This window comes from Lucilia sericata, unplaced genomic scaffold, assembly GCF_015586225.1.
Source record: "Lucilia sericata isolate MDLA Ls3-8-SP2 unplaced genomic scaffold, ASM1558622v1 Contig000398F_arrow, whole genome shotgun sequence".
Lineage (NCBI taxonomy): Eukaryota > Metazoa > Arthropoda > Insecta > Diptera > Calliphoridae > Lucilia > Lucilia sericata.
In genome coordinates, this window is record NW_023994416.1 from 239,931 (window position 1) to 258,990 (window position 19,060).

The 19,060-nt window shown below is 33.2% G+C and overlaps 3 protein-coding genes across 4 annotated transcripts; 2 read left to right on the forward strand and 1 right to left on the reverse strand.

The window, feature by feature from the left end:
- Positions 1-4,789: 4,789 nt before the first annotated feature.
- LOC119604481 (sphingosine-1-phosphate lyase) lies at positions 4,790-15,115 on the reverse strand. 2 transcript variants are annotated; one of them, XM_037957127.1, is made up of 9 exons: positions 14,965-15,115; positions 14,881-14,906; positions 14,394-14,708; positions 10,316-10,740; positions 10,015-10,251; positions 9,732-9,941; positions 9,435-9,673; positions 9,222-9,368; positions 4,790-5,161 (listed from the first exon to the last, which is right to left on the reverse strand). In XM_037957127.1, the coding sequence occupies exons 3-9, from the start codon at positions 14,551-14,553 to the stop codon at positions 4,921-4,923; spliced, it is 1,659 nt and encodes a 552-aa protein (XP_037813055.1). In that variant the 5' UTR covers positions 14,554-14,708; positions 14,881-14,906; positions 14,965-15,115; the 3' UTR covers positions 4,790-4,920. The 2 variants fall into 2 exon arrangements, with proteins under 2 accessions (XP_037813055.1, XP_037813056.1); XM_037957128.1 differs by lacking the exon at positions 14,881-14,906 and having other exon boundaries at positions 14,965-15,074.
- Positions 15,116-15,417: 302 nt separating this feature from the next.
- LOC119604489 (enoyl-CoA hydratase domain-containing protein 3, mitochondrial-like) lies at positions 15,418-16,876 on the forward strand. Its single transcript, XM_037957139.1, has 4 exons — positions 15,418-15,608; positions 15,668-16,131; positions 16,215-16,503; positions 16,562-16,876. The coding sequence occupies exons 1-4, from the start codon at positions 15,576-15,578 to the stop codon at positions 16,649-16,651; spliced, it is 876 nt and encodes a 291-aa protein (XP_037813067.1). The 5' UTR covers positions 15,418-15,575; the 3' UTR covers positions 16,652-16,876.
- Positions 16,877-17,106: 230 nt separating this feature from the next.
- On the forward strand, positions 17,107-18,501 carry LOC119604490 (enoyl-CoA hydratase domain-containing protein 3, mitochondrial-like). Its single transcript, XM_037957140.1, has 5 exons — positions 17,107-17,232; positions 17,298-17,755; positions 17,814-17,938; positions 17,999-18,162; positions 18,230-18,501. The coding sequence occupies exons 1-5, from the start codon at positions 17,203-17,205 to the stop codon at positions 18,317-18,319; spliced, it is 867 nt and encodes a 288-aa protein (XP_037813068.1). The 5' UTR covers positions 17,107-17,202; the 3' UTR covers positions 18,320-18,501.
- The last annotated feature ends 559 nt before the right edge of the window (positions 18,502-19,060 follow it).

Below are 19,060 nucleotides of genomic sequence, written 5' to 3' on the forward strand. Positions count from 1 at the left end.
AGTGTGAGTACGTATTGAGCGACATTGTTGGGCTAGGATTTATTTAAGGGTAAAAAGGGTAAATTGAATTGAGTTCTTTTAAGAAAACTCTATATTTCAAGAGTTTTTAAGTAAATATTTAGCTTTGAAAGAGTTTTACTTAATTTATGATGATTTTATATGACTTTTAACAAACATATGTTTAATTTTTTTCTATTTGTAGTACCTTAAACAAACAAAAGTACCTATCATCTCTATTGCGTTTGTAGGTGGCATGTTATATATTTGTAAAGGACTAACATATAAACACTAAAGGATAAAACAATTAGTGCACTTCTAAATTATTTGAAATAAAATAAACAACTATTTCTTTAACTAGAACTGAATTAGAACAGAACTAGAACTGAACTAGAACTGAATTAGAACAGAACTAGAACTGAACTAATGAACTAGAACTGAACTAGAACTGAACTAGAACTGAACTAGAACTGAACTAGAACTGAACTAGAACTGAACTAGAACTGAACTAGAACTGAACTAGAACTGAACTAGAACTGAACTAGAACTGAACTAGAACTGAACTAGAACTGAACTAGAACTGAACTAGAACTGAACTAGAACTACTAGAACTGAACTAGAACTGAACTAGAACTGAACTAGAACTGAACTAGAACTGAACTAGAACTGAACTAGAACTGAACTAGAACTGAACTAGAAACTGAACTAGAACTGAACTAGAACTGAACTAGAACTGACTAGAACTGACTAGAACTGAACTAGAACTGAACTAGAACTGAACTAGAACTACTGAACTAGAACTGAACTAGAACTGAACTAGAACTGAACTAGAACTTAACTAGAACTGAACTAGAACTGAACTAGAACTGGACTAGAACTGAACTAGAACTGAACTAGAACTAAACTAGAACTGAACTAGAACTGAACCAGAACTGAACTAGAACTGAACTAGAACTGAATTAGAACTGAATTTGAACTGAATTAGAACTGAACTGAACTTAACTAGAACTTAACTAGAACTGAACTAGAACTGAACTAGAACTGAACTAGAACTGAACTAGAACTGAACTAGAACTGAACTAGAACTGAACTAGAACTGAACTAGAACTGAACTAGAACTGAACTAGAACTGAACTAGAACTGAACTAGAACTGAACTAGAACTGAACTAGAACTGAACTAGAACTGAACTAGAACTGAACTAGAACTGAACTAGAACTGAACTAGAACTTAACTAGAACTGAACTAGAACTGAACTAGAACTGAACTAGAACTGAACTAGAACTGAACTAGAACTGAACTAGAACTGAACTAGAACTGAACTAGAACTAAACTAGAACTGAACTAGAACTGAACCAGAACTGAACTAGAACTGAATTAGAACTGAATTTGAACTGAATTAGAACTGAACTTGAACTTAACTAGAACTTAACTAGAACTGAACTAGAACTGAACTAGAACTGAACTAGAACTGAACTAGAACTGAACTAGAACTGAACTGAACTAGAACTGAACTAGAACTGAACTAGAACTGAACTAGAACTGAACTAGAACTGAACTAGAACTGAACTAGAACTGAACTAGAACTGAACTAGAACTGAACTAGAACTGAACTAGAACTGAACTAGAACTGAACTAGAACTGAACTAGAACTGAACTAGAACTGAACTAGAACTAGAACTGAACTAGAACTGAACTAGAACTGAACTAGAACTGAACTAGAACTGAACTAGAACTGAACTAGAACTGAACTAGAACTGAACTAGAACTGAACTAGAACTGAACTAGAACTGAACTAGAACTGAACTAGAACTGAACTAGAACTGAACTAGAACTAGAACTGAACTAGAACTGAACTAGAACTGAACTAGAACTGAACTAGAACTGAACTAGAACTGAACTAGAACTGAACTAGAACTGAACTAGAACTGAACTAGAACTGAACTAGAACTGAACTAGAACTGAACTAGAACTGAACTAGAACTGAACTAGAACTGAACTAGAACTGAACTAGAACTGAACTAGAACTGACTAGACTGAACTAGAACTGAACTAGAACTGAACTAGAACTGAACTAGAACTGAACTTGAACTGAAGTAGAACTGAACTATAACTAAACTTGAACTAAATTAGACTTTCTTTAGAAAATATTTGTCATAATCAGTGGGACACTAATTTTCTATAGAACATGTTTATAACAATCTCTGGAAAATGTAACAATCAGTTATCGCTCTCAAGATATTTGAGTCTAATTTCGATGAAGGTCTGGCAATGACAAAGAAAGTGTTCCAGAGTTTCACTCTCCTAGCCATATGCTCTACTTTAGTCTGAATCTGATCGTCCCATTTTGTATGGTTTTGCCCGCTAACCAGTGCCCATTAAGAATAAGCACCATCATACTAACCTCGGACTTATTCATTCAAAGGATGCTTCTCGACCTGTATTGGGGCCATCTCATAGTGGTCCTACCTACTGCTTCATTATTCCAAATGGCCGTTGGACCCTCTTCTTTCGCCGAAGGCCTTTGCGTTCATCAGGTTAACTTCCTCAAGTTCAATTCCTTTTATATATCGCCCTAATTGCGATATTTCTCTTATAATTCAATTTTGTTGTTAATGTTGTTAACGATTTGCTGTTTTCGGTATGTGTTAGGGCACGTCTGGTATTTGTGTATAATCGTACCATATGTCCAGTATACATTGATGACAGATCTCCACTGTAGATCAGATCTTCACTACAGATAAGATCTCCAGTGCAATGGAATGGAAAGATAATGGTAATGCAAGGAGTTGTGATAATCCTGTTAAGCCCTGAATGTTCAATATTGAAACCTATATCTTAGAAGTTCTCACGATGTCCAGTAATTACTTTACAGACATCAACATTTTGAGACTTTTACACTCAGAGACGCCCAGTATACACCGATCAGGGATTAAAAAGCAGATTGGCTTTCTGATGTCCATATTAGATATCCGATACAACTTTGGCTTAGCTTGGAGTATAAACATGGCAATAGTCCGCAATTTATAGAAATATATATAATACCGGAAATGTGTGTTCAGGAACACAATAGTCATAGAGTTTGGAAGGAGATTAAAAATTTTTGTTTTGGATCCCTTAGTATAAACATGGTAACATTCGACAGTTGAAGAAGGAGATTCATAGGACTCCGTAAAGATATGACACCGGACATTTCTTTTAAAGGACGGTTCAGGAACAAAGTAGTCAATAGGGATTTGGAAGATTAACAATCTTTGTTTTGGATCCATCAGTCATCCATTTGGATTCTGTTAGTTCCGGAACACAGTAGTCAATAGGGGTTTGGAAAGAGATTAACTATCTTTGCATGGCGTCTAGTACAGATGTTCCACTTGCCACTGCTGCACAGTTTGACTTCAGTGCATATTGCCAATTGTTTGGCAAGAAGATATCCAGGAGTTGTGGTTAGAACACTATTTATGGGAAGCGCAGACGATCTCATAACCTTTACAAAAGGTTTTCTATTTAAGATCTTCCATTGAGCCATTTAACATTACTAGGGCCATACTGCAGAGTTCTTTTTTCCAATAAGCCCACAGTTTCTCTTAATCTTCGAGATAACCCCTCAAGGTGGATTCCAGTTACCGCTGCTTCGTCTGCGTAAACAACCGTTTCAAGGCCAAGATATTCTAGTGATTCTGATGATCTAGTGATTCTGATTGCCAATGGGACAGCAAGGGCGACATGCAGACGTTCGGGAATAAGTATAAGGAAGCTGTTATAGATTTGACACTAATCAACCGTCTAGATGATCTCGTTACGGATAGAAAAGTGGCAACAGATTGTTCTTTTTTAGACCATAGTCGAATTATCTTCTCGCTGAACTTTGTCTTGACTAGAAGTGAACCTTTTAGGGATCCTAGAAACACAAATTGTGAAGCCTTTAGCACTGGGTTGAACCTTTACTTTTCTGGGCAGACGTGAACAACCTATGTAATGGACTAAGGAACTTTGAATTCAAAGTTCGACTATTGGGAAATTTGTCAATAGAGCCAAGCCTAGAAGTCAAGCAATAGTTTGGAACAACTACAAAATGTGCTTTAACAAGTATAAATCGGATCTCAAATGAGCAAAAAGGATTTCATGGTCCCAGTACTGTGAATCGATTGACAATGTGAACGAGTTATTCAGATATTGACGTATACTATCCAAAGACTCAAAGGTTCTGAAAGATTCAGAATTGAATATTATTCTTATTTTGAAAAATTTTCGAAAATTCCAAACCAAACTAATAATTGAACTGACTCCATTGTATGAAGCTATCTTTACTAATTTGGCAACACCAATGGTAACCACGACACACACACGATATCAATATGTTTGTTATAAACTATTTCTTCTATGTGTTATACGTCAAATACCAAAATAAAACGTAATGATTTTAACAGACTTGTTACCGCCACAACAGCTAACGAGACGGCCAAAGATGCATCACCGCCTTAACAAAAAAAAAAAAAAAAAAACTACAAACAAAACTCCACAAATAATGTGGGAGTTTATTTCCAATTCTAAAACAAATTTAGTTCATTCATTCATTCAATTCAAAATTGAATTAATTAAAGCTGAAACGATCAGCCAAGACAGCACACAGCTAAAAAATGCGCGTATTGCTTAAAATGGTAAAATATTTAAATACCAGTTTTGGTTTTTTATTTACCACACATTCACATAAATTAATTTCTTTTTATTAATAATTTATAAGTCATAATTAAGAGATAACAATTGTGAAAGAAAACTAAATAAAAATACACTAATAATGTTTAACAAAAAAAGTCCTTTTTTTAATGAAGTGCTATTATAAAAACAAGTACAATAAATGTTATATATTTTTTCTAATACAAATAAGTTGAAAACAAAATTATTTTATAAAAATTATAAAGTTTCTTTAATTGCTGATTGTTTTAGTTTCAGGTCGTGTGTAATACATGCAATTAAGGTAACAGCGTGTTACTTCACCCACTACCGTACGATCGGGTATACTTTGGGCCATACCATATAAAGCCATTTTGCCAGATACTGGTACACCAGGATCTTTCATTATCTCTGCTACAGCCGATCTTACATCGTCTATAAATTTATCAGCAACGCCGGGTTTTGTATGCATGTCGGTGATACAGATGTGTATGCTGGAATTGTAAGATTGTCGTTTAGGTTTATCATGGGATTCTTGAAAATAACTCAGGGACTGTAATGAACTTGAAATGTGTTAAATGATGATTCCTCTTAAACTTCAATATTTCTCCTTGTCATCTTTCTTAATTGACTAATTGTATATCGTTTTAGTCTTGATCTTTCTTGATTTCACATTAATGCTTTCTTTTTTATTACACGATTTCAATCACTTATGGAAAGTAGTTTCACACAAATTTTTGGACTTTGATTTTTTCTAATGAGACACCACCGATTTCTTAAATACTTCGGAACACCTAACAACTTTATCAATATAGAATTTGCAGTACCGAAAAACTTTTTTGAAATTTTCACTAGAATGTAGATCTCTAAGACACCCACTGAATGTAACTTGGATCGATTTTACAGACTTTGAACTCTACATATGCGATATACCTTTTTACTTCAGAAGAACTTGTACTATTCCAGTTCAGTTGTGCAGTTCTAGTTCTGTTCTAGTTGAGTTCTAGATGAGTTCTAGATGAGTTCTAGTTCTGTTCTAGTTTTGTTCTAGTTCTGTTCTAGTTCTGTTCTAGTTCTGTTCTAGTTCTAGTTCTGTTCTAGTTCTGTTCTAGTTCTGTTCTAGTTCTGTTCTAGTTCTGTTCTAGTTCTGTTCTAGTTCTGTTCTAGTTCTGTTCTAGTTCTGTTCTAGTTCTGTTCTAGTTCTGTTCTAGTTCTAGTTCTAGTTCTGTTCTAGTTCTGTTCTAGTTCAGTTCTAGTACAGTTCTAGTACAGTTCTAGTACAGTTCTAATTCAGTTCTAGTTCTGTTCTAGTTCTGTTCTAGTTCTGTTCTAGTTCTATTCTAGTTCTGTCTAGTTCTGTTCTAGTTCTGTTCTAGTTCTGTTCTAGTTCTGTTCTAGTTCTGTTCTAGTTCTGTTCTAGTTCTAGTTCTAGTTCTGTTCTAGTTCTGTTCTAGTTCTGTTCTAGTTCTGTTCTAGTTCTGTTCTAGTTCTGTTCTAGTTCTGTTCTAAGTTCAGTTCTAGTTCTGTTCTAGTTCTGTTCTAGTTCTGTTCTAGTTCTATTCTAGTTCTGTTCTAGTTCTGTTCTAGTTCTGTTCTAGTTCTGTTCTAGTTCTGTTCTAGTTCTGTTCTAGTTCTGTTCTAGTTCTGTTCTAGTTCTGTTCTAGTTCTGTTCTAGTTCTGTTCTAGTTCTGTTCTAGTTCTGTTCTAGTTCTGTTCTAGTTCTGTTCTAGTTCTGTTCTAGTTCTGTTCTAGTTCTGTTCTAGTTCTGTTCTAGTTCTGTTCTAGTTCTGTTCTAGTTCTGTTCTAGTTCTGTTCTAGTTCTGTTCTAGTTCTGTTCTAGTTCTGTTCTAGTTCTGTTCTAGTTCTGTTCTAGTTCTGTTCTAGTTCTGTTCTAGTTCTGTTCTAGTTCTGTTCTAGTTCTGTTCTAGTTCTGTTCTAGTTCTGTTCTAGTTCTGTTCTAGTTCTGTTCTAGTTCTGTTCTAGTTCTGTTCTAGTTCTGTTCTAGTTCTGTTGTAGTTCTGTTCTAGTTCTGTTCTAGTTCTATTCTAGTTCTGTTCTAGTTCTGTTCTAGTTCTGTTCTAGTTCTGTTCTAGTTCTGTTCTAGTTCTCTTCTAGTTCTGTTCTAGTTCTGTTCTAGTTCTGTTCTAGTTCTGTTCTAGTTCTCTTCTAGTTCTGTTCTAGTTCTGTTCTAGTTCTGTTCTAGTTCTGTTCTAGTTCTAGTTCTAGTTCTGTTCTAGTTCTGTTCTAGTTCAGTTCTAGTACAGTTCTAGTACAGTTCTAGTACAGTTCATTCAGTTCTAGTTCTGTTCTAGTTTTGTTCTAGTTCTGTTCTAGTTCTGTTCTAGTTCTGTTCTAGTTCTAGTTCTGTTCTAGTTCTGTTCTAGTTCTGTTCTAGTTCTGTTCTAGTTCTGTTCTAGTTCTGTTCTAGTTCTGTTCTAGTTCTGTTCTAGTTCTGTTCTAGTTCTGTTCTAGTTCTAGTTCTAGTTCTGTTCTAGTTCTGTTCTAGTTCAGTTCTAGTACAGTTCTAGTACAGTTCTAGTACAGTTCTAATTCAGTTCTAGTTCTGTTCTAGTTCTGTTCTAGTTCTGTTCTAGTTCTATTCTAGTTCTGTTCTAGTTCTGTTCTAGTTCTGTTCTAGTTCTGTTCTAGTTCTGTTCTAGTTTCTGTTCTAGTTCTGTTCTAGTTCTGTTCTAGTTCTGTTCTAGTTCTGTTCTAGTTCTGTTCTAGTCTGTTCTAGTTCTGTTCTAGTTCTGTTCTAGTTCTGTTCTAGTTCTGTTCTAGTTCTGTTCTAGTTCTGTTCTAGTTCTGTTCTAGTTCTGTTCTAGTTCTGTTCTAGTTCTGTTCTAGTTCTGTTCTAGTTCTGTTCTAGTTCTGTTCTAGTTCTGTTCTAGTTCTGTTCTAGTTCTGTTCTAGTTCTGTTCTAGTTCTGTTCTAGTTCTGTTCTAGTTCTGTTCTAGTTCTGTTCTAGTTCTGTTCTAGTTCTGTTCTAGTTCTGTTCTAGTTCTGTTCTAGTTCTGTTCTAGTTCTGTTCTAGTTCTGTTCTAGTTCTGTTCTAGTTCTGTTCTAGTTCTGTTCTAGTTCTGTTCTAGTTCTGTTCTAGTTTCTAGTTCTGTTCTAGTTCTGTTCTAGTTCTGTTCTAGTTCTGTTCTAGTTCTGTTCTAGTTCTGTTCTAGTTCTGTTCTAGTTCTGTTCTAGTTCTGTTCTAGTTCTGTTCTAGTTCTGTTCTAGTTCTGTTCTAGTTCTGTTCTAGTTCTGTTCTAGTTCTGTTCTAGTTCTGTTCTAGTTCTGTTGTAGTTCTGTTCTAGTTCTGTTCTAGTTCTATTCTAGTTCTGTTCTAGTTCTGTTCTAGTTCTGTTCTAGATCTAGTTCTGTTCTAGTTCTGTTCTAGTTCTTTTCTAGTTCTGTTCTAGTTCTGTTCTAGTTCTGTTCTAGTTCTGTTCTAGTTCTGTTCTAGTTCTGTTCTAGTTCTGTTCTAGTTCTGTTCTAGTTTTGTTCTAGTTCTGTTCTAGTTCTGTTCTAGTTCTCTTCTAGTTCTGTTCTAGTTCTGTTCTAGTTCTGTTCTAGTTCTCTTCTAGTTCTGTTCTAGTTCTGTTCTAGTTCTGTTCTAGTTCTGTTCTAGTTCTGTTCTAGTTCTGTTCTAGTTCTGTTCTAGTTCTGTTCTAGTTCTGTTCTGTTCTGTTCTAGTTCTGTTCTGTTCTGTTCTGTTCTAGTTCTGTTCTGTTCTGTTCTGTTCTGTTCTGTTCTGTTCTAGTTCTGTTCTGTTCTAGTTCTGTTCTAGTTCTGTTCTAGTTCTGTTCTAGTTCTGTTCTAGTTCTGTTCTAGTTCTGTTCTAATTCTGTTTTAGTTCTGTTCTAGTTCTGTTCTAGTTCTGTTTTAGTTCTGTTCTAGTTCTGTTCTAGTTCTGTTCTAGTTCTGTTCTAGTTCTGTTCTAGTTCTGTTCTGTTCTAGTTCTGTTCTAGTTCTCTTCTTGTTCTGTTCTAGTTCTCTTCTTGTTCTGTTCTAGTTCAGTTCTAATTCTGTTTTAGTTCTGTTCTAGTTCTTTCGTCACTCTTAAGTTATGTTTCATGTTGCATTCAATCGTTGTAGTTTTAAAGAAGAAATCTTGTATTTTCTGGGAAATTGTTTATTTTGCTCGATATTCCATCGAATTTATATTCTTAGCACTTTCTAGAGTCTTTGATATATCTCAAAGTTAAATATTTATAATAATCGGTTATAGTTCTCTTTCTGTTGGGGCCTTAAAACCACCACTTATTAATAAGAATTATTTTTCTTCACTAAGATTGGTTTACTTTCCTAAAATAATGAATTCTTCTTAAAATATACTTTTATTTACTGAGTTATTAGTTTTTTATATTCCAGAAACCAATTAGATACCTACAAACTTTTTCATTATCAAATTTATTAAAAAAAAATAAACTAAAATTATTCTACTTTTTCCAAAAAAATGTTACCAATTTCTGATTTTGTTCATATGTATGTGTTAAATGACTTTAAAACTTAAAACAATGTAATGGTAGATAATGAATTTGTGAAAAAGTGTTTTCGACTTACCCCGAAGGAAACTGCAAAGTATTCAAATTCCAGCCCAATTTACATAAAGCATCCGATAAACGGAAAATATCGAAAACATTTGAACCCATAGCCACCACAGAAGTGGCAGGTTTACCAAAAACAAAAATGCCATCAATTTTACGTATGCTAAAATTAAAAAACAAAAACAATTTATAATTTTTTTATTATAAAAAGATTAACTAGACAACTTACCCTTGCTCCACATAACGGGCAGTATCTAAAATACGTTTAGTAGCCTCTAAATAACCACTATAACCAAAACTCATCATAGTGGCCCAGCAGGCGGCAATAATACCACCAGCACGAGAACCATTAATAGTGGGAGAGCCATAAACACCACCAGGCCAATCGGTGGTAACGGTAAATTGATGATTAAGATATTTACCCTCAGAGTATAAAATAACCGATGAGCCTTTGGGGGCAAAGCCGTACTAAAGTAAGATTTACATTAAAACACTACAAACTTTAACTAAAATTTCTTATACAAACCTTATGAGTATCAGCCGAAATACTGGTTACACCGGGCAGTTCAAAATCAAATGTTTTTGTACTATAGCCAGCTGCTCTAGCTAAAGCCACCACAAAACTGCCCAGACAAGCATCTACATGTACTGGAATGTCATATTTAACACCTAAAGCAGCAATAGCTTCTATATCATCCATGGTACCATAAGGGAAATTAGGCGCTGAGCCAGCTAACTTTAAAAATAAGGAGAAATTTTAAAAATTTTAATAGAAAATAAATAATTTTGTATTGTTTAATAATACTAACCATTATGGTATTGGAATTAATGGCCTTTTTAAAGGCTTTCATATCAACTTCATAAGTTTCGGGATCTACATCAACATAACGCACATGAATATTGAAATATTGGCCAGCCTTATCGAAGGCAGCATGTATGGTACGAGGCACCACCATATTTGGTTGGGTAATACCTTTATGTTCACGGGCATAATCACGATAAGCTTTACAAGCCATCACAATAGATTCAGTGCCACCAGTAGTCATCTACACAATCAAAAATTAATAATAAATAAAACGGTCTTACACTTAAAGCTTCTTCCCGACTTACAGTACCACATGTCTTAGCATCACCATGAAATAGTGTACAGGCCATACGCACTACCTCTGCTTCCATTTTACATACACCCGGAAAGATATCTGGATGTAAAGGATTCGTATAGGAAGCTTTGCCATAAACTTGTGTCACTAGATCCACTAAGTCCTCTTGGAAACCATAAACAGCACCCGATACACGACCATCACGCCAATCGTAATGACCCAATTTCAAATGTTCATCCACCAATTTAAGAATTTCCTCTTTACTAAGACCCTCTTCGGGTAGGCGCAGGGAATAGGTAAGTTTTTCACAACTTTTTGATATGTCATTCTCGAAATCAGTTGTAGCTTTAGCTAATTCTGATTCGATTTTTCTGCGCACGGCTGGTACTCTCTTTAGATAACGGAAAAATTGTCTTTTACCACGTACCCAAATGCCTGGAAGTAGACAATAAGAATAGAATAATTGGAAACATAAATCTTCGAACTTGGATGACACCGATTTTGAATATTTTTACTAATTAACAGATATTTGGATAAATTTTTGGAATAATTTTAGAACTAAGTTCGAAAGGAACTAGAACTGATGTAAAAAATGGACGTTTTTGTTTTGTATTTTCTATTTGTTGTTGTTTATAATCATGACTCTTAAAGTATCTATAGTTCAATAATTATTTTAAAACAATAAACGATTCTAATCACTAAATATGAACTAATAAGCAATTACTTAAAAGAAATATGCGAACGTGTTAACATAGGGTTTATCACATTCATTTGATTAAAGTGCAATAAAATGAGTGAACAAATTTATTTCAAGATTTTAAATTTGTTAAAAAAATAACAATTTCGTGGAAGGAAATAGGAACAGATGGAGGTTTTATAAAGTTCACTTTAAATATTGGAATTTTTTTTTATTTATTTTATTTTTGTTGTATTTGCCCAATAATCAATCATCTTTTTTCAAATACATAAATAATATCATCAATTATTTAGATTCTTATATAAAATCGAATCGAAAAGATTTTGAAAATACCCTGTTTTGTAACAACTTAAAAACAGGGGAAAAAACATGATATATATTTTTTAAAATATTTAATATGCATTTTTGAATGTTTTATGAATCATTGTTATTATTATAAAAATACAACAAAGTTAAATTTATTAACAAAAAAAAAAACTTGTTTGTTCATCTAATTATTTTTCGTTTTAATTTAAAATTTTTTAATAACCCCCTGAAACATTTTTTCTACCTGTTGCTGCTTATTGATTTCTAATATCAGTTTGTTAATCCTAATCTATTTAAGTTTTTATATTATTTATTTATATTAGCGGTACTTTAAATATTTACTTTAGTACATTCCGGTAAATTAACGACATATATTTTAAAATTTATGAAATTCATGATAGAGATAAAGGAAACTAAAACACACACAGACACTATTGTTTCATAGTTGTTGTCTTTAATAAAAATTGAAAACCCCCCATAGAAAAGAATTGATAACAGCAGAATTTTAAAACTTTTTGCAGAAGTTTTCTTACAAAAGTAGGAACATTAAAGAAAGCAGTAAAGCTATAAGAAAGTGTTTCTGCTTTAAACAGAATTTCTATAAATTCCACAGTTACAAATCAAATTAGATCTAGTTCAGTTCTAGTTCAGTTCTAGTTCAGTTCTAGTTCAGTTTTAGTTCTGTTCTAGTTCAGTTCTAGTTCAGTTCTAGTTCAGTTCTAATTCAGTTCTAGTTCAGTTCTAGTTCAGTTCTAGTTCAGTTCTAGTTCAGTTCTAGTTCAGTTCTAGTTCAGTTCTAGTTCAAGTTCTAGTTCACGTTCTAGTTCAGTTTTAGTTCTGTTCTAGTTCAGTTCTAGTTCAGTTCTAGTTCAGTTCTAATTCAGTTCTAGTTCAGTTCTAGTTCAGTTCTAGTTCAGTTCTAGTTCAGTTCTAGTTCAGTTCTAGTTCAGTTCTAGTTCAGTTCTAGTTCAGTTCTAGTTCAGTTCTAGTTCAGTTCTAGTTCAGTTCTAGTTCAGTTCTAGTTTCAGTTCTAGTTCAGTTCTAGTTCAGTTCTAGTTCAGTTCTAGTTCAGTTCTAGTTCAGTTCTAGTTCAGTTCTAGTTCAGTTCTAGTTCAGTTCTAGTTCAGTTCTAGTTCAGTTCTAGGTTCAGTTCTAGGTCAGTTCTAGTTCAGTTCTAGTTCAGTTCTAGTTCAGGTTCTAGTTCAGTTCTAGTTCAGTTCTAGTCAGTTCTAGTTCAGTTCTAGTTCAGTTCTAGTTCAGTTCTAGTTCAGTTCTAGTTCAGTTCTAGTTCAGTTCTAGTTCAGTTCTAGTTCAGTTCTAGTTCAGTTCTAGTTCAGTTCTAGTTCAGTTCTAGTTCAGTTCTAGTTCAGTTCTAGTTCAGTTCTAGTTCAGTTCTAGTTCAGTTCTAGTTCAGTTCTAGTTCAGTTCTAGTTCAGTTCTAGTTCAGTTCTAGTTCAGTTCTAGTTCAGTTCTAGTTCAGTTCTAGTTCAGTTCTAGTTCAGTTCTAGTTCAGTTCTAGTTCAGTTCAGTTCTAGTTCAGTTCTAGTTCAGTTCTAGTTCAGTTCTAGTTCAGTTCTAGTTCAGTTCTAGTTCAGTTCTAGTTCAGTTTAGTTCAGTTCTAGTTCAGTTCTAGTTCAGTTCTAGTTCAGTTCTAGTTCAGTTCTAGTTCAGTTCTAGTTCAGTTCTAGTTCAGTTCTAGTTCAGTTCTAGTTCAGTTCTAGTTCAGTTCTAGTTCAGTTCTAGTTCAGTTCTAGTTCAGTTCTAGTTCAGTTCTAGTTCAGTTCTAGTTCAGTTCTAGTTCAGTTCTAGTTCAGTTCTAGTTCAGTTCTAGTTCAGTTCTAGTTCAGTTCTAGTTCAGTTCTAGTAGTTCTAGTTCAGTTCTAGTTCAGTTCTAGTTCAGTTCTAGTTCAGTTCTAGTTCAGTTCTAGTTCAGTTCTAGTTCTAGTTCAGTTGTTCTAGTTCAGTTCTAGTTCAGTTCTAGTTCAGTTCTAGTTCAGTTCTAGTTCAGTTCTAGTTCAGTTTTAGTTCAGTTCTAGTTCAGTTCTAGTTCAGTTCTAGTTCAGTTCTAGTTCAGTTCTAGTTCAGTTCTAGTTCAGTTCTAGTTCAGTTCTAGTTCAGTTCAAGTTCAGTTCTAGTTCAGTTCTAGTTCAGTTCTAGTTCAGTTCTAGTTCAGTTCTAGTTCAGTTCTAGTTCAGTTCTAGTTCAGTTCTAGTTCAGTTCTAGTTCAGTTCTAGTTCAGTTCTAGTTCAGTTCTAGTTCAGTTCTAGTTCAGTTCTAGTTCAGTTCTAGTTCAGTTCTAGTTCAGTTCTAGTTCAGTTCTAGTTCAGTTCTAGTTCAGTTCTAGTTCAGTTCTAGTTCAGTTCTAGTTCAGTTCTAGTTCAGTTCTAGTTCAGTTCTAGTTCAGTTCTAGTTCAGTTCTAATTCAGTTCTAGTTCAGTTCTAGTTCAGTTCTAGTTCAGTTCTAGTTCAGTTCTAGTTCAGTTCAGTTCTAGTTCAGTTCTAGTTCAGTTCTAGTTCAGTTCTAGTTCAGTTCTAGTTCTAGTTCAGTTCTAGTTCAGTTCTAGTTCAGTTCTAGTTCAGTTCTAGTTCAGTTCTAGTTCAGTTCTAGTTCAGTTCGTTCAGTTCTAGTTCAGTTCTAGTTCAGTTCTAGTTCAGTTCTAGTTCAGTTCTAGTTCAGTTCTAGTTCAGTTCTATTTCAGTTCTAGTTCAGTTCTAGTTCAGTTCTACTTCAGTTCTACTTCAGTTCTAGTTCAGTTCTAGTTCAGTTCTAGTTCAGTTCTAGTTCAGTTCTAGTTCAGTTCTAGTTCTAGTTCAGTTCTAATTCAGTTCTAGTTCAGTTCTAGTTCACTCTTATTTCCATTCAAGCTTAGTTCATGCTTAGTTCTAGTTCATTTTGAGTTCATGGACAATTTTCAATAATTTTTTAATTTTACAGAAAGTTTTCCTTAAACAATAAATAATAATTTTATAAAATTTATTACATTTTATAGTAATCACCTCCTATAAAATCAACCTTTACCCCTTCCAAGTTTACATAACTTCTTTAGAGATACTATACAATGTTTAATTTTGACATTATACTTACTTTCATCTTGATTGATAAAACTCCATAACCAAATGGAGGTAAGAACAGCAGAAGCTGTTATGCTGGCCACTTGCCAGGGTTCACGATTCGCAAACAAACGATTGATATTTTCGGTCAATAGTTTGCTACAATCGTAAGCACCAGTTTGAAAAGGTTTCATGATTATGAAAACGGGAATTGTTGTTGTAGTGGTGTTCTTTGGTATTTTTAATTGTAGTCAATGCAAGGTGGATTTGAAATTTTATTTTGGGTATTTTTTTATTAATAAAAATGAAAATTAACAAATTACTTAACACTTTGACGAAACGAAAACAACTGAAATGAGAATTGAAGCAAATTGAGTAAAAAAGGCGATTAAACAACAACAGCCAATGAGTTATGAGTTGGAATGCAATAAAATAATTATAAAAACTTAATTTACTTTGTTATCAATTAAATACAAATGAAAAAAATAACTGATAAAGAAAATTATCAATTATGTACCTACTTTTTTCTATGTCAGGAATTATAACGCTGAAAAAGGCGGGAAAGGGGTAAAACTGAAGCTTTATAAATATTGTGAAAAACTTACGATTTTTTGCAAAATATTGTTGGAATTTATTCAAAATTTACTTAAAAACATAACAAAGAGTTTAGCCAATCGTTTTTGTTGCCAATATTACAACATAAAAATTTAATTATACAGCTGTTCTATTACAAATTGTTTTTGTAACTAAAAAGAAATGTAAACAAACCTGAAGTTGGCTGCAATTGCTAATATAGACAAAAACAGAGCTGTTATTCCTACTAGATAAAGTTATTTAAACAGCTGATGGTAAACAAACCGGAAGTTGGCTGCAGTTGCTGCAAAAAATAACAGGGTTGTTTTCGATATTAACAATTGAAACAAGGTAAATAAATTTAATATAAAGAAATTTAAACAGCTGCTTAATATTTTGGTCACAAGACTGTCAAACTCTATATATAAAAAACATATATATAATAAAAATAGCGTATAGCCATTAACAACTACCTAGTTTAAATACAACTTGTTATCAAACAAAAACACTTTTGGAAATGTTCAGCTGTTTGCAAATTTAGTTTTATTTACATTTTATATATTCACCTGTTGTTATTAATTGCTCAAAATTTAAAGTGATAACATATACATAAATTAAAAAACAAAACACTCAACGCAAAAAAATGCTTCGTCACTTTAGATTTCTATTAAATACAGTAAGTTTTTAAGCAAGTAGATTTTTTTTGTTGTTATCTAAAATCTCTAATTTTTTTAGGCCTTCACTACTGCAAACAAACTTCCTTTGACTAATATGTGTGCCGCCATGTCCACCTCCAGTGCCAGTAATAAATACTGTCAAATTACCGAAAGCAATGGCGTACGTGAAATTATACTTAACGATGCAAAAACACGTAATGCCTTATCGCTCACCATGATGGATGAGTTATTGGCAGGATTAACAAAAACTTGGCATGATACCAATTTACGTTGTATAGTTTTATCTTCTACGGGACCGGTTTGGTCGGCTGGTCATGATTTAAAGGAATTGGCTCCCGAGTGTGGTGTCCAACAGCATACTGCCGTTTTTGAAAAACTAACAAATATCATTTACAATATACGCAAAGCTCCGGTGCCGGTCATAGCTAAAGTTAATGGTATAGTAGCGGCTGGTGGCGTACAGCTGGTAGCCTCCTGTGATATTGTGGTGTGTTCGGCGAAAAGTTCTTTCATAACGCCCAGGTAAGAGTAAATTAGAACCGTTTAGAGATAGATTTATTGAAAAAATATTATATAACAATTATCATTTTAATATACATATTTAGTGCCAACTTTGGTGTCTTTGCCTCTACCCCTGCCGTTGCCATGTCACGCATAATGCCACACTCCAAATGCTTAGATATGTTAATGACTGGCCACCCCATTACTGCCGAAGATGCCTATAAAATCGGTTTAGCTAGTCGTGTGGTACCCGACGAAGAGCTCAATAATGAAATGAATAAAATCGTGAATGCTATAAAAAATAAAAGTCGTTCGGTATTGGCTTTAGGTAAAGAGTTTTTCTACCAACAATTGGAATTGCCTTTGGAAGAGGCCTATAAACAGGGTACAAAGGTAAGTTTAAATGATTTAGAAAGTCCAACTATTATTATTCTATCTGTTTTCATTCCAGAAAATGACTGAAAATCTTCAGCTAGAAGATTCAAAAGAAGGTGTTCGCGGTTTTATGGAAAAACGTAAACCAGTATGGTCTCATTTGTAAATGACACTCTATAACTAGCTGCCTTTAAAATGAAGCCTTAAAGTAATAAGAATAGTAAAACTTATATATTTATATATAATTTTGAAGCAAATCAAAAGTCTTTACACGGCTATTAAAGATTTATACATATTTATTTTTTTATGTGACTTATTTAACTGGTTATGGTTATAATGCATTTATATTTTCAATTTTACCTAAATAAATTATTTAGTATTTTTATGAAAATACGGTTTTATTAAAAAATTATAGTTTTGATTTTTAATAAAATTTAAATTACATTTTTATTAAATTTTTAATTGAAACTGTGTTAATATTTTTCAGAAGAACGTGTAGTTATTTGTATACAACTAGTAACGGTTTACACTGTGCTGTAAAGTTCTTGGATTTCTTTGCATAACTGTTTAAAATCAGTGTTGTAAAGTTTTTGAAATTGTGAGTAATACAGAGTTGTTTCAATTTTTTGCACAAACAATCAGATGTTTTTGTTTTCAATAAATTTCACTTGTTGATAAGACAATAATAGTATAAAATTAAAAAAATTTCCATCAATAATGTTGAAGGTTATAACTAATTTAAATAAGGTAAAATATAGTGTACAAAATAGACAGTTAAACTTTAATAATATAATCTTTTTACCCAAAATTAGCCACAAGCTGTGACCCAAATTTGCAAAGCTGCCCTGCATGTTTCCAGCACCAGAGCAGCTGCACAAACCTACACCGAAGTTACACAATCCAATGGCATACGTGAGATATGTTTAAATGAACCCAAAACACGTAATTCCCTTTCCATGGGTATGATGAATTCCATATTGGAGGCTCTAACCAGTGACTGGCAAAATAAGGAATTACGTTGTATTGTCTTAAGTGCCAAAGGACCGGTATGGTCGGCCGGCCACAATCTAAAAGAACTTATACCTGGCAGTGAACAGAATTGCCAGAAAGAGGTATTTCAAAAGTTAACTGATATAATTTTAAATATATACAAAGCACCAGTACCAGTTATAGCCAAAGTTAATGGTTTGGCGGCAGCAGCCGGTTGTCAATTAGTGGCTTCATGTGATATTATTATTGCTTCAGAAAAGAGTAATTTCTCTACGCCAGGGTATTTAAAAATCAAATCTAATGGTTCAAGATAATATTTTACACCTTTTTTCTTTCAGCGCCAATTTTGGGGTATTTTGTTCTACTCCGGGCATTGCTATATCGCGCGTTATGGCCAGACCCCAATCAGCTTATATGCTAATGACCGGTTTACCCATAACGGCACAAGAAGCCTTTACGGCTGGTATATTTTTGAAACTATTTAAAGGGGTTTAAAAATATTTATTAAATTTTGATGTTTTAGGTCTTGTAAGTCGTGTGGTACCCGTGGCGGAATTGGAAACTGAAATGCAAAAAGTCACCGATGCTATTAAGCATAAAAGTCGTACTGTTATTGCTTTAGGCAAAGAGTTTTACTACAAACAATTGAATTTGTCCATTGAAGAGGCTTATAAATTGGGATCTGAAGTAATATTTTAAACATTTTTAAATTTAGTAAATGGTTTGGTGATTTAAAGATTTGCATCCCTTACAGAAAATGTTGGAAAATCTTGGCTTAAATGATTGTCAGGAGGGCCTTCGTAGTTTTGTGGAAAAACGTAAAGCCCAATGGAAACACGAATAAATAGAAGTATGAATGATTTACAACTTTCTAAAGGAACATTTATAGCGACTAATTTTTCAACTCTTCAAATTTGTCAAAGTGCATTTATTAGTTTTTATATAAAATCATGATGGTTATATTATAATGTAAAATAATGTAAAAAGAAATAAATATGTAAATAAAGTTTGAAAACATTTTGTAAATTTCAAGTTGAGTATTAATGGATAGGATCTAACCCTTTAAAACTCGTTAAATTCAAAGATGTTTCAAATATCCTATGTAAACCTATACACATCGAACATAACATTCAAAACATATACAAAATTCTCTAAAAATCGTGTTTTTTTCGAAATTTTGCACATATCTTGATTATTTATGTCTCGATTGTGCTGATTTCATACAAAAAACTTTATATTCAAAATTTGGTTCTCAAAGATATTTAACTGAACCACAGATATAACATTGGACCATTCAGAAAATAGTTTTCAACAAACATACGAACAGATAGGCGGATATCGCTAAATCGACGGCGTTAATATTTGAAATTAATCAGCGTCTTGGTTTTCAGTCAGTCGACGTAGGTTTCTGTCAGTATTGAGTTTTTAATTTCTACACTTTAGAACACTGGACAAATGGATAGATAACAAACACATATGGCAACTCAAAAATAACAGATTTATATTCTTGGAAAAACCTTAAAATAAAAAATGAGTGATTCCCCATTTAGCAGAAATCAATTATTAGTGTTTTCTCTATTTATAA